At 37.5% G+C, this 19,338-nt stretch overlaps 1 protein-coding gene across 1 annotated transcript in view; it reads left to right on the forward strand.

Annotated features, from left to right (window-relative positions):
• The first annotated feature begins 10 nt into the window (after positions 1-10).
• slc15a4 (solute carrier family 15 member 4) overlaps positions 11-19,338 on the forward strand; it is a 31,544-nt gene continuing 12,216 nt past the window's right edge. Inside the window, exons 1-8 of the mRNA XM_008417447.3 lie at positions 11-320; positions 887-1,504; positions 7,641-7,933; positions 8,683-8,824; positions 9,004-9,087; positions 10,778-10,952; positions 13,551-13,709; positions 18,782-18,940. Of these exons, the coding sequence (XP_008415669.1) occupies positions 938-1,504; positions 7,641-7,933; positions 8,683-8,824; positions 9,004-9,087; positions 10,778-10,952; positions 13,551-13,709; positions 18,782-18,940 (1,579 nt within the window). The 5' untranslated portion in view covers positions 11-320; positions 887-937. The remainder of the gene's footprint in view (positions 321-886; positions 1,505-7,640; positions 7,934-8,682; positions 8,825-9,003; positions 9,088-10,777; positions 10,953-13,550; positions 13,710-18,781; positions 18,941-19,338) is intronic.

Genomic DNA, 19,338 nt, shown 5'->3' on the forward strand with positions numbered 1-19,338 from the left:
ACTTCCTTTTACCAGCGGTACACCGCATGCGCTAAAATAGTAGATCTCTATATTACAGGGATGTACCACTTTAACGCTCTGTTTACGAGACCATCACTTCTGGTTTTAGCTATAGATCGTTTCAGGAACGCAACTGTGACAGCTATTACTGAGCAGGGTGTCACGCGACAGTGCTGTGACACTGTTGTTGTGAACTCCCCAGTTCTTTTTAGCAAAAGTACTGACTTATTACGAGAGAAAACTAAACACTCGAGCGGATAACTTCAACTAGAGTGGCCGAGGTTGCTGAAGACTGCTGGAAAGAGCTTCAGTAAATAAAGGTAATCTGAACCTCACGCTTTTGGTGTTACAGCTAGCTTAATGTTTGTTTTTCTTCTTTAAAGAAAAGAACGGTAGCATTAGTGGGACAATTCAGATACTGTGATATTGGAGCATTCGTTAGCAAATATAACAGTATGCTTAAATGGTGACCATATTGTGTCGTTAGGACAATAAGTTTTCTACTTGAACAAACTTGGGTGAATATAGGACTCTTAGAAGTCAAGTAAGTGAAATCTAGACAACACAGTAACGTTCTTCAAATAACATTTTCTAAACGTTTTCTGGCAATGTCTAAAACATATAGAGTTAATTCTTGTGGTAATTTTCTTTCGTTTTGGGTCACTTCTGATTATTTTTTATTTTACAATAAGTTGGTGGCACAATTATTAGCCCAGAATGTTGTAGCTTTCGTTTTTTTTTTTTGTTTTTTTTTTACTTTTATACATTATGTTTGTATGTTGATGTGACAGGTGTTTTGTTGTTCAACACTTGTGAAATCTTGATTATTGCCATGTTAATGTAGTTTGACTTCTAATGTCATTTGTATTCTTATTTTTTTTTTCAGATCTTTACTCACAATTCAGGAACAGTTTTGTTTCCATTATTTTATCTGAAAATGGATGATAACAGGGATGCCAATGAGAGCAGCCCGCTTTTGGACTCGGAAAACAGACCTTCACCACCATCGGTCTTCCAGGGACGGAGACTAGCGTGTGCTGCCATCCTACTTGCTGAATCCTTGGAAAGGGTTGCATTCTATGGCATCACATCCAATCTGGTACTTTTTCTCAACAACAGCCCTTTTTACTGGGAAGGCACTGAGGCCACGCAGGCACTTCTGACATTCATGGGAATAACTTACCTGATTTCACCATTTGGAGGCTGGCTGGCAGACGCGTGCTTTGGGAAGTTCATGACTATTGCTTCAAGTTTAATCCTGTATTTGATTGGCATGATATTTTTCCCTTTTATTTCAAATGACTCAACAAGGATACACCTATGTGGAGAAGAGACAGCATTTCCTGTGCAACCTGCTGAATGTATGAACATCTCCACTCCAGCAAATGTAGTTTGCCCATGGCGCAGGCCATATTGTGGCTCAGTAATCTACATTGGACTGGTTTTAGTTGCACTTGGTGTCGGTACTGTGAAGTCCAACATCACTCCCTTTGGCGCCGATCAGGTAAAGTATAAACCATAGTTTTCACACCTCATATTATTTATTGCAGTATTCAAACTTGGGGCTTTTACTGCCATGGTGAAAAATGAATATGCCGCCTTTTGGTTGGAGAGTTTTCATGTATAACCAGGTTGTAAAATTATTTGAATTAGAATTGCACCAGTCAGTCCGCCATTTTTCTGTCATTGGCTTCAATCTCTGATTAACAAATATTAAAAGATTTGTTTTCTTTTCTTTAGTTTTCATTAAATTAATCAAAACTAAAACATTATAATAATCCATAAACACATTAACCAACTGCATGTATTTGCATGTTTCTTAAAATTTAAATGAAGGCTATGTATAGATAAATAAAGTGAAAGTGTTAGATATACAGAACAAACACCCACAGGCTTTCTCTTCACCATGACGGGGTGTTTTTTATGGTCTATGTTTTAGATTTTTTCGTTTCCTCACATGTGTAAGATTAGGTATGCAGTGTGTGATCAAACATGTGATTGGGTATTTGGTGTGCCGTGACATTTCACTGAGACATGCATGCTCTTGATTACCATGGCTGTTTCTAAGTAAAATCATGTGAAAAGGGAAGTACGTGCCTATAAAAATGGAAATTCTCTGTTACAACTGGAAATGAAAGCACATTTGAAATATTGCTAATAAATTAAGGCTCTATATGTTAGCTACATCTCTAGGAATATCAGATACATTCCAGGTGATAGAGTAAATCTATTTGTGAACTCAGATGCACCTTTGTTATCAGTGTTAAAGAATTTTTTTTTTCAATTTTACAATCAGTGCTGGAGCACTTCTACTTGTAAGAGACTTGGATAATCCCTTCTTCCTGCTCTATATCAAGTGAGCTGAATTTACTTGAATTATAGGATAAATCTATTAATATAATTTTCAAGCATATAATATAATGCAGCGATCTAATAGACTGTTAGACTTTGAGATTTCATCTGTTACATACAGTTCATCTGGAAAATATTCAGAGCGCTTCACTTTTTCCAATTGTATTAAATTAAGCTCTTTTCTTACACTTCCTCACACAAATATCCCATTATGACAATGTGGAAAAGAGTTTTCAAATGTACTTAAAATACAGGAGTATTATAATGTTATTTCCTCATCAAAAACCTGCTTTAATTCTTACATTCATGTTCGAGAAATCCTTTAGTCTCCCACAGCAACCATTTATACTTGCGTAAACGCTTGTTCTCCACTACGCTCCGCATGTTTTCACAAAGCTCCTCCTTGGAGCTGCGGTCTCCAGCCAAGCTTCCACCTCTCCTGCATGCTCCAGATGTACCTCCACCAAACAAGCAGTAGCAGCCATTAGCAAATGCGCGTCTGCTGAGCTCATCATACAAACTACTTCTCATTCCAATACTCCTAAGAACCTTATTGTGAGTGTTTGAAAAAGCAGGATCTTCTTTAAGAGACAGAGGCCAATTTCAATGCACCAAACTGCAATGTCAGATTTTGTTTGTCATGTTTGAGATATACAACGTTTCTATAACAACTGAAGGTAAATTTTATGTAAATTTGATTTTGCTATAAAATGGAACTATGATCCTGGAAAACACAATAATACCTTGCTCCACCCCCCAAAAAAAATTTTTAAGTGAATTGCTGTGAGTACTTTTCAGGTACTACATTACACTTCTTCTAAAATACTAGTATTTTATCTTAGGTGAACTAACATAAAATTTGTGGCTCTTTGAGACTAAAGTTTAACTTTCAGGAGTGATGCTAGATTGATAGTTGGTTGAGCAATTTATGGGTCTCTTAAAAAAATCTTCTGGATCCACAAGCATCTGCAGCATATTTTTATTTCCTGAAAGATAAGTACTTTTGAATACTAGAGCAAAGGCAGAAGCTTATCAGACTTAGTAACACCTCAATTTTACTAATCTAAAATCCTTTCTCAGAATATATTGATTTAAATGAGACATAGATACAGAAGCTTAGTTCCTGTAACGTCAGAAAATCTTTTTTGTTTATGGCTTTTAGATAAAATCGAAAATATGGTAGTTCTGTATAAAAATATGGTTGAATACTTTAAACATTTTTTCCATCCATTAATTTATTAATTTGAGCATACCATAGTATGCACAGTATAATATAAATGTCAACTAGGTAGGTTTGCAGCTGTGCCATGCTTTTTACAATTTTCATATTGAAACATTTAAACATTTGTAAAATTGCTTAAAATTTTTACTCTAACTTGAAACCCCTTAAATGTCCTCAGGACATGAGGACGTCTTCATGGATTCATCAACTAACTAGAATTTGAGACATTTGGGGGTTACATCATTACTAGTTGATCCCTGATCTTTGGTTAGTTCTTGATATTGACATTGATGGGTGCTGCACGCTGAAAATGTGAACAAGTTCCACTATGTGCACTTTTGCAAGGCTCCGTGTACTTCCACTCTGGCTGTAAGAATCAACATATCATTATTCAAATAACTTGCTCTAAGAAAGCAGAGAGATCTTTAACTGGATTATTGTATCCTGACACAATATCCCAAAGTGTGTATAAATACTTCCTAAGGAAGTTGGTGGTGTTAATTTCAAACAATACTCGATCCTGTTGCAACATTTTTCACATTTATGTCACGATTTCTTTTCACTATGTTTAACCACACAGAGCACATTGGCATTTGACAGCGAAGTGAATGAAATGATTCAGTCATTATTAGTGTCAGCCAGACAAATCTTCATAAAAGGCCTATTAACTTGTCAATGCTACTTTTAGTTGAATTGAATCCCAAGATTTGTCAGTTAATAGCTCTTTTTTCTGAATTAATAACTGAGTATTTCCTCTTAAATGTTTCAGATATAGCACTAGGCTCTTACAGTTACATTTAGGACGAGGAGAGACGTCTCTTCTGACAGATTTTGTGTAGTTAACAAAGAAGAGATGAAAGGGGGGAAAAAACTGAGTTAAATACAACTGCATTGCAGGGCTATTTTTTCAAAGACTATCATACAGGATTGATAAGCAAAATAACTTGCATAAAAAATAAATATTTGCTCGAGAGACCGTTATAACCAGTGCTGTATTTTAAGTTTGCCTTTTCCTTGCCTGAGTAAAATTGGCAGCAGTATTTATTCAGAAATAAACAGTAAACTGTGTTTCTCATTTGAAATGTTCTAATTCAGTACTTTGTAACCTGACATTGAAGTAAACTTATGTTGCACAAGAGTTATAGAAAATCAGATTCAGTTTTCTTTTTTACTGAATCTCTCTCTGTTGGATATTTATAGAGGAAATGGGGCTTTGTTATAGCTCCTCATATTACACTGCTAAAACCGGTGCTTCAGTATGAAATGAATGGGTGCTGCTATGACAACAATTGCATTTTCTCCCATATAAAGTTTTCATAGATTTTTAAAAAAATTATTTAAGATGTTCTTTTAGAAAGCTCAGTGTAGGTAATGTGTGATGGCTGATTCACAACCTCCAATCTTTGTGAAAAAATAACTCTGTTGTATACTCTGCATATTTATTTTCTGCCATCCCAATAGAACCTTAGATATTCATTGATATCTTAAATTTAAAAATATCACTTACTTGAATAAAATGTGGATCATTTTCTTTGGATACTTTACCTTGATGCCATTTACATGTCACTTTCATGTTAATTGGGTTTTTATATTGTCTTTAAGAGATTTGCAATCCACACAAAGACCAGATCACAGCAGTTTGTGCTTTATGTGGTTGTTGTACGTAGATGGAATGGACATAAACTGTGTGTAGATAATGCTGTGTTCTTTGCTCCTTTTTTGCATAATGGAGGAGTAAAAGCTTAAAGATCAAATGTTATGTTGCCGTTGAGATGACCCTTGGTAAATAAGTGCATTTGTGTTCAAACATGTGTCTGTTCAAAGGAAACTAAGTACAAGAATGATGCAAACATTTTCATGAGGGTTGCCCACCTCTTTTTCAGGCAAGTGCAATATGCGTAGGACTTACAACAATCTTAACCAGAAAAAATAATCTAGTGACTTCATACAGACTTTATATAGACCACAAATATTGAGCCATTTGTGAGCCAACTCATCCAGTATCGGGGACATATTGTTGAACTTTAACATGCTGGTAAGGAGGTCTGGGGACTGGAGCAAAGGGAACTCACTCCTTCCCTACTGAACCGACCCTGTCTTCTGAGCCTGGGTGAGGATGAGGGGGATGTGCAGCCACACGTTCCTTCATAACAGAACCCGTCCTGGCCCTGTAGAAGCAAAGTTGTATTATCTCTTCCAGGTAAAACTTTTTGGCCAGTTTTAAATAGTCAAACACATCATAGCAGTTGGAAATGTGCCACTTGTTTTAATGAGATTTGGCCAGTGCCGGATTCTTCCTACAACTATGACCTCATACAGCGCCAGCTCCTTAAGAAACAACCATAACATATGCTGCTGGTTTGTTCCAAGTTTGTGATTCATCTTCAGACAGTGTTTCAGTAGTTCTTTCAAACCTTTCCTTTCATTGAACATCAGTGTTGTGTTCAAAGTACCCAAGGTGTATTGATTGTTTTTCAGATGACTAACCACTGTTGAGAATCAGAATAGTTAACATGAAAAATGTTGCCTGATGAACCTCAGGTACTTTCACACCTCAGTGTTTCAGGAGAATAGTGACGTGAAGAATATTCTTTTAAATTTGATACTTTCTCCTGAGGTGGACAACCATCATTGCAGTTCTTATGTTAAACAGATTGTATCTGCTTAGCATCATAATAGGAATCCATAAAGGAAGGCCATTGATAATAGACAAGTCTGACTACAAAGTTTCATCTGACAAGTGTGTAGTGATCTCCAACTTTACAATAAATTAGAATATGAACGACCAACCAATACTACACTGCACAGTCCTTCCCTGTAGGGCATTTGTTTGCCCTGCTTTTGCGAAACGCTGATTCTGACAACAGAAACAATGGGTATAAGCCAACAACCTAACAAACATACAATGTGCACGGCTGCCCTGTCCTGACAAGACATATTGTTTTTTGCATTAGAGGTCATTTGAGAGGCCATAAACCAGAGGTGACACAGATATATTTTGGTGAGTAGGTAAAAAGTGGAGGCAAAGTGTTCTGACCTTTGTTTTAGAATACAACCACTTTAACTTCCTGATTACCAGGTGCTGTCTATGGAACTTTTTTGTCGATGCTTGACGGACCATTCATACACTGCGAGTGAAGGCAGCGCTCTCCTGCACAATTGTGAGTCTCCAGGAAGGCGATGGCACTAGGGCAGGATGATAGGAGGTGCACTATGCATAAAATGTTTGTTGGTCTTCCTGCACCTTTCTTTTCTAAGTAATAACGCTGTATAAACATAGTGGAACGATTCTGGTGTTGGCTGAGCCAATGCTTCAAATTTACATTATATATCTTGACTTCTTTCCTTGTCTGGAAGGTTTTCTCAGTCTCGCTTCCACTTTTTAAGTCCTACGGCTCGCACCAACAATAATGTCATTACTAGACCACTCCCTCAACCTGTGAAGCCGACTTGTTCTTAAACCAGTCAGCTGATGCTGGGCTGTGGCTACCTTGCTTGGTGCAACAGAAGCGGTCTGACCTCAAACACCCTTTACCTTGTCGATGCTTTCATAAAACATGTGGATAGCAACAAGGCAAGCTGCCTTCAGGTGTTTGTGTAAGAAGCTGTAGCGTGAAAGCTTCTGAAGTTAGGCGGTGTTTGTCTAAAGGTTTACAGATCATCAAACCCAAGGTAGAGCTGTGCACAGCACTGACAAAACAACAGTGACAGTATCCAGTTTGGGCAATTTGAGATAGAAGGAGAAACAGAGCAGATTGTCTGACATCGGCTCGAGGAATTGGTTGAAAATGTTGGTTGCTGGGTGAATGATGACCGTGATGACAGCTTCATGTAAAGTGCCGCTGGAGGCTCAGATTTTTTCATTTGTCATCTGCCTTAAAGGACAGTTCATAAAGTGTTCTCAGTCAGACCACACAGGGACATGATTTCCAATGCTACATAAAGCAGGGGGAATCCAATAGAAGGGAGTTTTATGACGTGTTGAAAAGTCCACACGTGTGTTCTCTGTTAACACGTTCAAAAACTAATGCATTTGGTTGCTTTTATTCTATTTTGTCTGTCATAGGTCAAAGACAAAGGACCTGAGGCCACGCGCAGATTCTTCAACTGGTTCTACTGGTGCATCAACTTAGGAGCCATCCTGTCTCTGGGAGGTGTGGGATACATCCAGCAGAATTACAGTTTTGAGGTTGGTTACATCATCCCAACGGTGTGCCTCGGGATCTCCTTCCTGGTCTTTGTTCTGGGTCGGACCGTTTTCATCAGAAAGCCCGCCGACGGCAGTGCCTTCTCAGATATGGTCAAGATCCTGTCCTTTGCCTGCTGCTCACAGAAACCAAAGGAACCAAACCTGCTTCGGTAAGAGTGCTCATACTGGTGGTTTTTTTCTGCATTTTTTTAGTGATAAGAAAAACTAAATTTGATAGGAAACAAATTTGTTGTTGTCAAAGTATTGGGCTGTTAGCCAAAAAGGATCTCAAAGACTCATTTGGATAATTTGTAAATTATTGGAATCATCAGCAAAAAATAACAGTATCAAATATTTATTTCTCTGGGATTTTCACATTGCCAGTTGTGTATTCAGTGTTTTTCTGTGGAGAGTTTTTCATGAGCTGCAAGGCAGCTTTTGTATGTTAAAGCAGACCTTTATCTTAAATCTCTCTTTGATCCTCTCCTATAATTCTTTTGTGTGTGTCTCCCCCCCCCCCACATCTGGTCAATGTATTCATCTTTGTTCCCTGTGGTGAAAAGTTCTCCTAAAGTGCTGAAACTTGACTTTGAACCAAAGTACCACAAACATCTCAAAAACTTGACATTGAATATTTTAAGTTGGACAATCCCACAGCCTTATAAAAATTCCTTATTAGGGCATTTTCTCCAGAGATGAGGATTATGGGCTTTAGCGAAGTTTCTTTTGAATCTCTAGAAGTGCTTTTATTAAAGGGTAAGGTTTACTCAGAAAAAAGATGATTAAATCTATCAGTTTAAGAGTTGAGAGTAATTTCATCATATTCTATGTATAACATGTTTTTTTTTTATTATTTATGCTACTACTCACACTTCAGTCATTTAGTATTTAAATTACTTCATTTCTAATTCTGTTTTAGAAATAAACCCACCCTGCTCGACACCGCAAAACTGACCTATGGAGGGAAATTTCCGGAAGAAAAAGTAGAGGAAGTGAAATCGATAGTGAAAATCCTTCCAGTTTTCTTTGCCCTTATTCCATACTGGACAGTGTATTTCCAGGTAAGACTAATCCACGTTTCACAAGTGGAACAATTTAGAGGATTTTATCTTGACCATGCTGGCTTCCAGTAAACAGACGTGTTAAAATAAGGGAAGATTATTTTCTTTCTTTCTTTGCCTGGTGATCATAAAGTGGAGAGTTGCTTTATGCTGGCATTAATCTCCTTATTGTGCTGCAGATGCAGACGACATATATCCTGCAGAGCTTCCATCTGAGGATTCCTGGTACACCCTCAAACATCTCAGTGGACACCTCTCATCAGGTAACAAACAATAAAAAAAAGGCTTAGTCCAAGATTATGTTTACTGTTTAGCAGATAGAACATGATGCACTAATAATAATAAACACACAAAGCACCACCTGTTTGTGGATTAATATTTTCAAACCAGATATCTCGCTCTCGAGGGAAAAAAAAAAAAAAGTCAATTGGTCTCTGACATGCAATGGCAAGCAACAGCTGGAGGCAGCAGGAAAGGCTTGTAATGCCTTGGGGATTAAGTCAGAACTTCACAGACTAATACCTCGCAGATTAGCAACCTGGCTGTGTTTGTGTTCCTCTGCTGCAGCGCCTCCATCTGACGGTTCCCGCTGATTTGTAGCTGATGTAACTCGCTCACACGGCTTGTATGTTGCATTCTGCAGGACTTTGATGGGTCCCTCAGCAGCTCCATGTGAAACATGACTCCTCAAAAACAAAAAAACAAGACTTTCACAGCAATGACATTGATCACATTTGAAGGTTCAGGCTGTACGCTTCAACACACCTTTATAAGAAAATGTGAAGTGAAACACCTACAAAAAAAAACACAAAAGAAACTCATAGTGCTTCTTCAAGTTGTACATTAATATTCTCACAAACCTATAACAAGTCTGTTTTTTTTGTTGTAAAACTCTTAAACTTTTATTTATTTTTTGGCGTAATTTTTTTTATCTTTGTCTTGAGCTCAGCTTGTTCTTCTCATGCCTAAAATACTGTTGGTATTGAAAGAGGAAGTAAGTTGTCTCTCCTTCCAACCTCGCCAGTTGTCGACATTAAAAGGGAAGTAAGAGTTGATGCCTCTGGGACTTCTCTCCCTCAGCTCACCTGACAGTAAAGTGGCTAGACTTTAAAGATGCTATTTCCTCAAGGGAACAGGAACCCATACCAATGATTCATCTTGAAATCGGCTGAGATTCTGATATCTTCACTCATCATTTAATCAAGATTTTTGGTGTTACCTGGCAAAGTGGTCTGTTGTAAAAGCTGATATGGGATAATGTGCTATTAACAGATTGCTAAATTGCTAAATTAATCCTTAAAGAATTGGGGAATTCAATTTCAGAGAAAATATCAATCTGTTAACTAAGAGGCATGTATCAAGCTTCCATGTCACCTGAAATTTAAATTGCCAGCATAGAATTGTATATGCTATGTGCTTGCAATTTTATTCATCACAAAGCAACATTGTGCTTGAAGTACCAAACATTTTGTATGTTAACAGTTACTGTGAATATTTTTGTTCCATCTAGTAATTAAAATATTGAATTTAAACATTAAACTTTTTGGTTCTCAGGTTTAGGGAACATACTGAATGAACAATACAGCTTGCAGTGGGTTTTAATGGATTTGCAGCTAAAACAACAGTGTTATCAGTATTGCAGCCGCAGCCTCTGGGAACAATAATCCTAAAATGTGTTCACGTCTTAGATCCATTTGACTGTGGGGTTTTTATTCCTGTAAATTCAATTAATAGTTTTATTTTATTTTTTTTCCATTAAATCGTATTTGTTTTTGACCACCTGGGGGTGCCAAAGCAGTATCGAGACTGAAGCCTGCTTGCTTATTGTGGATGCATATATGTGTACACAAACACTGTTGGAATGCATGTATATAGTCTCCTTTGTTTTTATGCTCTGTTGCTTCTTGTACATTTTTATCTCATCTCTTCTCCTCCGGATTCTTCTTGATTAAGTTCACCTTCCCGGCTGCCTGGCTCACCATGTTTGACGCAGTGCTCATCCTCATGCTCATCCCTCTTAAAGACAAAGTAGTGGACCCCATCCTGAAGCGCCGTGGCCTGCTGCCCTCCTCTCTGAAGAGGATTGCTGTGGGGATGTTCTTTGTCATGTGGTCAGCCGTGGCAGCGGGTGAGTGCCCCCACACGAATTTTCTCAATTATGCTATTGCCTAAGTAGGCCAAAGAACAAAGCAAGAGCAGAGTTTACAACATTTTCAAATCTGGACATCCACGGTGATGGGGTTTTTTTTGTTTCCTGATTATTGTCTTGGGAGGTTTTTGAAACAGTGACTGAAAATATAAGTTGGAAATTATGAGAGAAAATCTATGATTAAGCATGCAGCTACTGATGCTTCAATTAGCAATTATATTTAGCGTGCTTTTTTTTTTTTCCAGTGGATCTAGAGATATTTTCTGTTCATAAATCACAATATTATCTCCCACTTTACTAGAACAATTACGGCTTCAATGTTTTGAGAAGGACAAAGGTCGAATGTAGAGAAAGGCAAATAAGCTGCACTCTACTCTACTCTAGTCAACTTTAATTAAATGTGCTCCAACCAACAGCCTTGTACATGGCATTTGAACAATTTCTGTAATTAGTGACTTTTAAATATTTTCTTTCTGTAGTTGCAGGCGAACTATTAAACATGTCCTTAATTACACTTTTACAGAAGTTATTTAGAAAAGTGTGCTTCCAATTAAATTTAAAGGTAAGTTAACATCAGGTCAACCAACAGCTCAATGTTGTAATATGAATAATAAGATCTAAATTGCCCAATAACATAATTCACCTCTATTAATGCCTGTTTGAGGTGTAAACTGCTTTTTGTAACTGGGCATATGATAAGGAAATAATCACCTGGTTGTCATATGGTGGTGATGTGTTGTGCATCAGTCCTAATAAGCAGCATTCTTAGATGGCTTAGATTTTAACTTCTTATGTTGCTCTTTTCATTTAACCGTTAGAATTTAATATTTATACAATTTTCTTTTCTAAATTTAAGATTTATAGATTTAATTAAATGTTGGAAAATAACATCGGTGTTGTGAAAAAACAAGACCCTTTTTGTGGTTTACTGTTCTTGAGAAGAGATAAAAAATCTCATTTCATATGTTCTACTCTTGTCTATCAAAAGGATCTTTTTCCATCCGGATGATATAATAAAAGCTCTTCAGAAAAATGGAATGTGCAAACATTTATTTTTCAGAGGACTGGCCCTTTTCTGAAAGGAATGCTGCTGCAACATGTTCATTTCAACGTTTGAAAGCTTTTCAGTTATTTATTTTTTCCCATTTGGCTTTTTTGGAAAAAAAAAAATCAAATAAAAATGTACAGTCCTTTTGCATTCAAGCTCCGGCAAAATAAAATCCAAATCTTAGAGAAAGCAATTTTGAGTTCAGGCGGTGGAGAGAAAGGGTTTAGAACGGTGGTGTAGTCTGAGCATTGGTCACAGAATAGAAGATAAACACACGACTCCGCTGCCAAACAGTTCTGACCTGGATTTTACGAGTCAAAGCAGACAACAGGATCAAATCTATGCATTGCAGTGCGTTTTAAAATACAATAGAAACTCTGTGTAATAATCTTTTATCTGCAGTTCATCTGAATAATTGCTCGTCGGACATATCCTGGCTTCACATTCATTAAGTTGGACACAATGTCCCCCGTGAGCTGCCTTACAACACTGCTACACCTCAGTTGGCTTAACGTCTGTCCCGAGTGCTTATCTTTCCTCTTTCTATTAGCTGAAATCATGTTGTTTAGAGGCCAGCGGATGGAAAGTAGTGAAAATCCCAGCGTGACACCTTTTGCTCACTGAATAGTCAGCTGAACCCATTAAATTTCTGCCCACCTCTCCAGCACGCCGGCTCTGCTCAGTGCTAGAATCACTTCTGTCACCTTGTGTATGAAATATGTGCAAATTTGTCAACAGCATTTCACGAGGTTTCACCGAACATGTGCTGACAGATGTCTGGGCTTGAGGATAGCTGGGCCACATATGCAGCGTAGAGATGGTTGACACGTTGTCAAGCACAAAGTGACTTTTTCCGAGCAAGACTTCTGCCACATATTGAAGCCAGCTTTGATTAGCGCATTTTTTTGTTTGTGGATTTATTGTGGCTCAGTAGCTTTCAGGTAGCTAAAACCATGTTATTTAACAGCTTTGAAGCCGTGCTGCACAGGATCACTCTGAGACGTCTGATATGTGATTTTTAGTTAAGGTAAACATAAAAATAGGGATGTGTGTTTATACTGTGAGACTTGCTCTGGGCAGCCCAGCGGCCATGCTGCCTGAGATGGACGGCTGGTATTATTGGATATCCGGATTACAAGTCTACAACTCTCCTCAAATACGGCATTAAGTGTAGCTATGATAGGAGGCTGTCTCTGGGAGTTATCTGAAAATAGCCGCTGGTCACACGATAATATTAATCGAATGACGCTTTAGGGAGCAGATGCCAAATGATGACAACTGCTTACTTGTGATTATTGAACTGTTTGCAGTGTCGCATTATTTCCGACCCTCGCAGATGGGATTTTAATGAAGTAGTAGGACGGAAGTCAATAAAACAAACTTAATCCCCAACAAACTGCTATTAAATTACTGTATTTTGTGTTTGGCTACATATTTCTGACTTGCAGAATTGTGCTACATTCATCCACGTTTGCATGTAAGTAACTCTTTTTCCGCTGTCTTCTTCTTTCTTGTGTTCACCCACTCAGGTATTCTGGAGACCAAACGCCTTGAAATCGTTAAATCGAATGGTACCATAGACCAGGTGCTTGGCAAGGTTGTCTTCCATGCTGCAAATTTACCCATTTGGTGGCAAGTGCCTCAATATGTGCTGATAGGAATCAGCGAAATCTTTGCAAGCATTGCAGGTATGGTTGTTTGACATCTTGTGTTGAATTTACTTTGCCTTGTAAAAATTCCTTTTTTTATACTCAAATTCCTTCAGGGACTTCTGGAACTCTTGGGATTTTATGTAGTAGATGTAATTGTAAAATATGTAGTAAAGAATACATGGTTTCCAAAGTTCTTATACAAATTAAACATTTTGTCAGGTATGTCTACATCAGTTTAGCACAAATGTCTAAAGTTTTTGCTCATTTTTCACTAAAGCAGCTCAAGCTCAGTCAGTTTGGACATCTGTGAACATAATTTTTCCACGTCCAATTCAGGTCTGGACTTTCACTGGTGCATCCAGTGTGCGACCCGAGGGTCATTTGCAGCACCTGAACTGACTTTGTGTTAAGTTACCAGCAAGTTAGAATCTTGTTACAATGGAAAACATTAGGTAGAGCACAAAGTATTCATCTTTTAGTAACTCCACTTACTAAAAGTGGACACTTTCAAAGTTTTATTTTGTGGGAAAAATTGAAAACCGTGTATTTTTTTTTTCTTCTGTTTCACAATTTAAAAAATGTCTTGCTTTTGTCATTAACCTAAAATGACAATAAAATACATCTAAGTTTGCGTTTTAGTGCCACAAAAATCTCAAACAGAATATGAATACTTTTCCAAGGTGTGTTATAAACTCTAATTTAACTCTGGCGTGAAACAACTTTCTTTTTTGCGTTTGCATGATTTTGCCTTGCACTGATGTGTTTATGCCATTTACCGAAACACATTTCAGTAAAGGTGTGTTGAGCACTTTGATTCATTGCCAGACTCCACCAGCTAAATGTAGGTGTGGGTTTTTATCTAGAGCAAACATCCTAAGACATCAATTGATGAGTAATTATCCTGAATTTCTCACCCTGCTGCGTAACACTGTGCAGCAATGAAGCATTTAACAAGTAACGTATGGATTAGGAAACTATTTCACAGTTGAACTGAGGGAAGGTTCACTCCAGGCAAGTGACTCACTTCACATAATGGGTGTATTGTCCACACAGATACTGTACGCAAACACATAAAATTGCACACGGTTTAATGAAGTAAGCCATTCTTTCCCATCAGCTTTCAATTAGCTATAGTGTTGACACATAAAGCTAACGGCACACGCATGCCCGAGACATACTGAAGTGGCTGTCACTGTGTTTTTTCCTGCTTGCAAACAACGCACACATAATTCTACATATATACATACAAGCTGTATTCACAGATAATACCACGAGTTAAACTCGCATCCTTTTTCTTTCTTGACATTGGTAATATCTGAAGTACTGGATGTCAAGCCTTTTACAACTCAAAAGACACATACAGCCATGTGAAAAAAAATCATTCAATATTTTTGCTCTTTTAGTAAGTGCGTACATGCTGATGTCTAAAATTATTCTTTTTTTATTTATTTCTGGGAAAAAAAAGATAATTGATTGCCTTTGAACTGCATTATTAATGACTCATCATTCATCTTTGTTTATATTTGGTCTCTCATTTTTCCTGAGCACCGTCTGAGTCACACTAGAAATCAGAGAGGATTTTCTGATAGTAAGATGACAGGATTCCAATTTAAGGCCTCGTTATTTTCTTAGAGAGCAAAGGTTTCCTCCTTGCACACCTCCCAGAAAAAGGCATCCATTTCCACATAAACACTAGCTAGAGTCTGCAGCAGGCCCCGTGATGAGATGTTAGGGGTTCTGAGGATTTCTTTTTTTTTTTTTTACATCCTGCTGTCTGCTCTTGAGGTGAACTTGCTTGGATGACAGACTTGGTCATGTTGGAATGTGTTTTGAATGTCCTGTGAGCTGGAAAGTGTTTTTAATAACAATAATTCGTTTTATTTAAAGCGTCTTTCAAAACTCTCAAGGACGCTTTGCAAACAAGATAAAAACGTAGTTCTGTGTGGAGGAATCGGAGAACTCTTTCCATCTCAGCATGGCGTTTACTCTCACGTCAGCAGTCAGGAACACACTAAACAAAATGCCTGAGGTTTAAACACAACAAATCTTTAAAATGCTGCGTAAGCTACGTTCTAATCATGCACGCCTGGTTCACGTATCTGCAATTTTTCTTGGGCTTTATAAGGAATAAATGGAGCAGTGTATCCTAAATTTATTCCTCAGCACCATTTCTATTACATAATAAAGCCTCCGTGTTCATGTTTACCTCCAAACAACTATTTTTGTTGAAGTCTTTACTCATTTCTCAGACTTTGATTTGCTATTACATCCTACACATTTAAAAACAAGTGCCCATGTAATAAATTAGCCTGTCCGCACTTCAAAGCTGGGACAAACTAAGAAGATTATGAGTTTATTTTATTTATTGGAAATAGAAACCAATGTAGGCTCCTAACACACAGCTGAATTCCAGCATCAAGCAGGAAAGAGGGAAACATTTTGCTTTGAAAACTCATCTCCTCAGTTCCCAAAGCTTAAAGATAGATGTTAAAAGACAAGATTGATGCAACCCAGTGTTACATTTTATCACTGTGTTGCATCACATTTGCCGGCATCAGGCTGAAAAGGAGCAAATATATTTTGGAAAACAATGACATTTCTCTTATTTCTCAGGTTTTCAATCATTATGGGGATTAATATATTTGGAAGTTTTTTCCTTCCTTTCCTTTTTTTGAAATTTATTTATCAAAAATGACATTACAGCGGTTGAATAGAGGTTGGGAGATTTTAAATTCCTCTTTGTTCCTTATTTTGTCACAAAGCCAGGAGTCCTAACAGCAAAGCTTATCAAACGCCAATATATTTTTAATCTTTCTTCTACTCACAGAAGACGGATTACTCAGAAGTAAACACTGCATTTGTAAGCAAAATTTTTTGGGAATTATGGCACTCAGATCCACTTTTCACTGGGAGGTTAAGAAACATGCAACATAAAGTGTGTTTCTACTTCATGCTTCTCAATACATGCACTTACCCAACCCTGACTTCCTGCATCCTCTCCTGAAGCTGCAATAGTGTTTGCTGTCCCCCTAAATCTACTAATGTTTAATAACTAAAGAGTCCAAACAGGTCAAAATTGCACATTTCTGGTTTGAAACTCCTTTTAAAACTCTTTCTGGATATCATTTGAAAGATAGATGTTGAGTTTTCTCCTATTTCTTGTGAACCCTGGCCCAAAGTTTTTTGTTAATACCTTCTCATTCAGAGCTCGGAGAATTAAACAGCATATTGCTTCTCCGAGGCTGTAGGCTGTAATATGGTGAAGTAAAGAAGTGCTCTCTCATCTGAATCGCTTTTAACAGCACAATCACAGACTGGAATACAACAGAAACGACTTTTCTTTTTGTTTTTGTCATTATTCAAAGAGCAGAAATTTTGTTTGTCAGAAATGCACTTTACTGTGAAATTGTGTAGTACTTCCCTGCTGGTTTTGGGCCATTTATTTCCCATAAGAGACCAGGATTGCTTTGTTTGGAGTCACTGCTTATAGTCTTAGGTTGCACTTATGTTTGTGAATTACGTTTGTTAAGATCTTCTTGTTACAATATGTTCATTTGCATATTCTGTAGGGAATTCTGCTTCATTAATATTTAACATTTTTTAAAATCAATTTAAAAGATGCTTTAGTCACCTTCATGTTTTCATACATAGTCACAAAAATATATCATTTCCAAGTTTAAATTCCATGAATACTGAGATTAGCATAAATATGTTGGGTATTATGGACCCGCGGTTTCAGGGCTCTTGTAAAAAGACTGGAATCCACTCGTATCAAACACGGTTTCTATGAAAGTCAAATCCGAGCGAACAAAGCTATGCAGTCTTTAAAATAAATGCACTCACAGACCATCCCAGCCCACAGGGCTTACTTCAAGGGAAATTGGCAGAATTGTGACATTTATCTGGTGAAGAGGAATATTTCCCTTATGTCGTTTCCCGTTTGAATAAATTTGTGTGAAATCTCACAAGTCCCGAGCCTGGTCGGACAGAAGGGAATCTTTATGCATGAAGTTTGAATCATCCGAGTCAGTAACTCAAAGGTGCATTGTCTTTTTCTAATAAACAACCTTTATAGTCACTTCCAGAAAAAAGGGGGCGGGGGAGAACATAGTGTCTGGACTTCTACATATTTGGGTTTTTTTTGCTAGGGAAAATCCTTTCAGCGAATGAAGGTCAAGCTGTTTATGTTGTGGGTTGAAAGCAACAGACATCGCTTTAGTATTAGATTGTCATCACAAATACACATTCGCAAGATTTAGTCTGATGTTAGAATCCCCTCTGCAGTGCTGAGCTGGAGATTGAAAACCCCTACAAAGCTTTGCACTAGCTTTGTGCGTCGCTATTCAAATGTTAGCTGAGGATGTAAAGAAAGGGATTACATGTGCAGGAGACATCCGTGCTCTTCTCTGTTTAATTTAAACATGATTCTTGTGTTCTGCTCTAGTATCCTTCAGGTTCTGTATTTAACCAAATGAGAAAGAACATTCTTATTTTCTTTCTCATTTGCACAAGTGCTTCGTGTATCTATAACCAAGCTGCTGTGACGCCTGAGGTAGCGAGAATAGGCCAACATCTTGTATTTACCTGCATCTCCTTAATCTCTCAAGACAGATGGAGCTTTAGGGCCTCATCTGAAAGATCAAATGTTTGAGGTGCACTGAAATGATCAGTGTCAGCTTGTGGCTAGAAATACCTTCAGGAAGAAGACACTCAGTATTTAGATTTTTCCCAAAGCTCATCTTTTTTTTTTTTTTTGTACTTTCTTGAGACGTTTTTCCAGTTCTTTTTGTCAAAATAGCCACTAAGCAATAAGAGTTGCTAACTAACCCGAGCATTTCTGCCATGGAAAATGAGCTGTGAAGGAAGCCTTTTCTTACAAGAAGGTGGAATAGTTGCTGTCAACAAAACTGGGTACACATTACAAGAATGAATAAAGACAAATATTTTATCCTGGTTTATTGTCACTGAGAGGAAATTTTCAGCACAAGGGATATTCGTGAAGCATAACAGTATAATGTAAGTTTTAGTTGTGTGCCTGTCCTTCATCACCAGTCCTTATCAAAAATACATACTTTATATATTTACCAGTTTATCCCATTTGGTTGCAGGTCTGGAATTTGCCTATTCTGCAGCACCCAAGTCCATGCAGAGTGCAATCATGGGGCTCTTCTTCTTCTTCTCTGGGATCGGCTCGTTTGTGGGCTCCGGTTTGCTGGCCATCGTTTCTCTCAAGTCAATCGGCTGGATGTCTTCCCACAAAGACTTTGGTAAGACCTGGAACCAAGCAACAGATCAGCCTCTCTTTGTTTTTTAGAGCACATTTCAATGGAAGAACATACAGGGGTGACAGAAAGAGAAAAAAATAACTGAAAGAAAAATAACTGAAAAATGAGTAAAGACAGATAGTGTTGTTTGGAAGGACTGAGGAAACTGAAGATGAGTAAAACAAACTCATTCTGGAATATTTATGAGGATTAAAACTAAGTTTATAAGTAATGAAAAGAAAAATTTAAAAAGTTGAATATTCCTAAAATTTGCTATTTATAAAATAAAAGATCTCATTACTCCAACAAAAACCGAAAACTGAACTTTTTGAACATCCCCTTAAAATCAAACTACAAGTGGAATAAAGCTACAGACACAATGAACTTAAGTGTTGTTATCA

Source organism: Poecilia reticulata, chromosome 9, assembly GCF_904066995.2.
Source record: "Poecilia reticulata chromosome 9, P_reticulata-male-v2, whole genome shotgun sequence".
Taxonomy (NCBI): domain Eukaryota; kingdom Metazoa; phylum Chordata; class Actinopteri; order Cyprinodontiformes; family Poeciliidae; genus Poecilia; species Poecilia reticulata.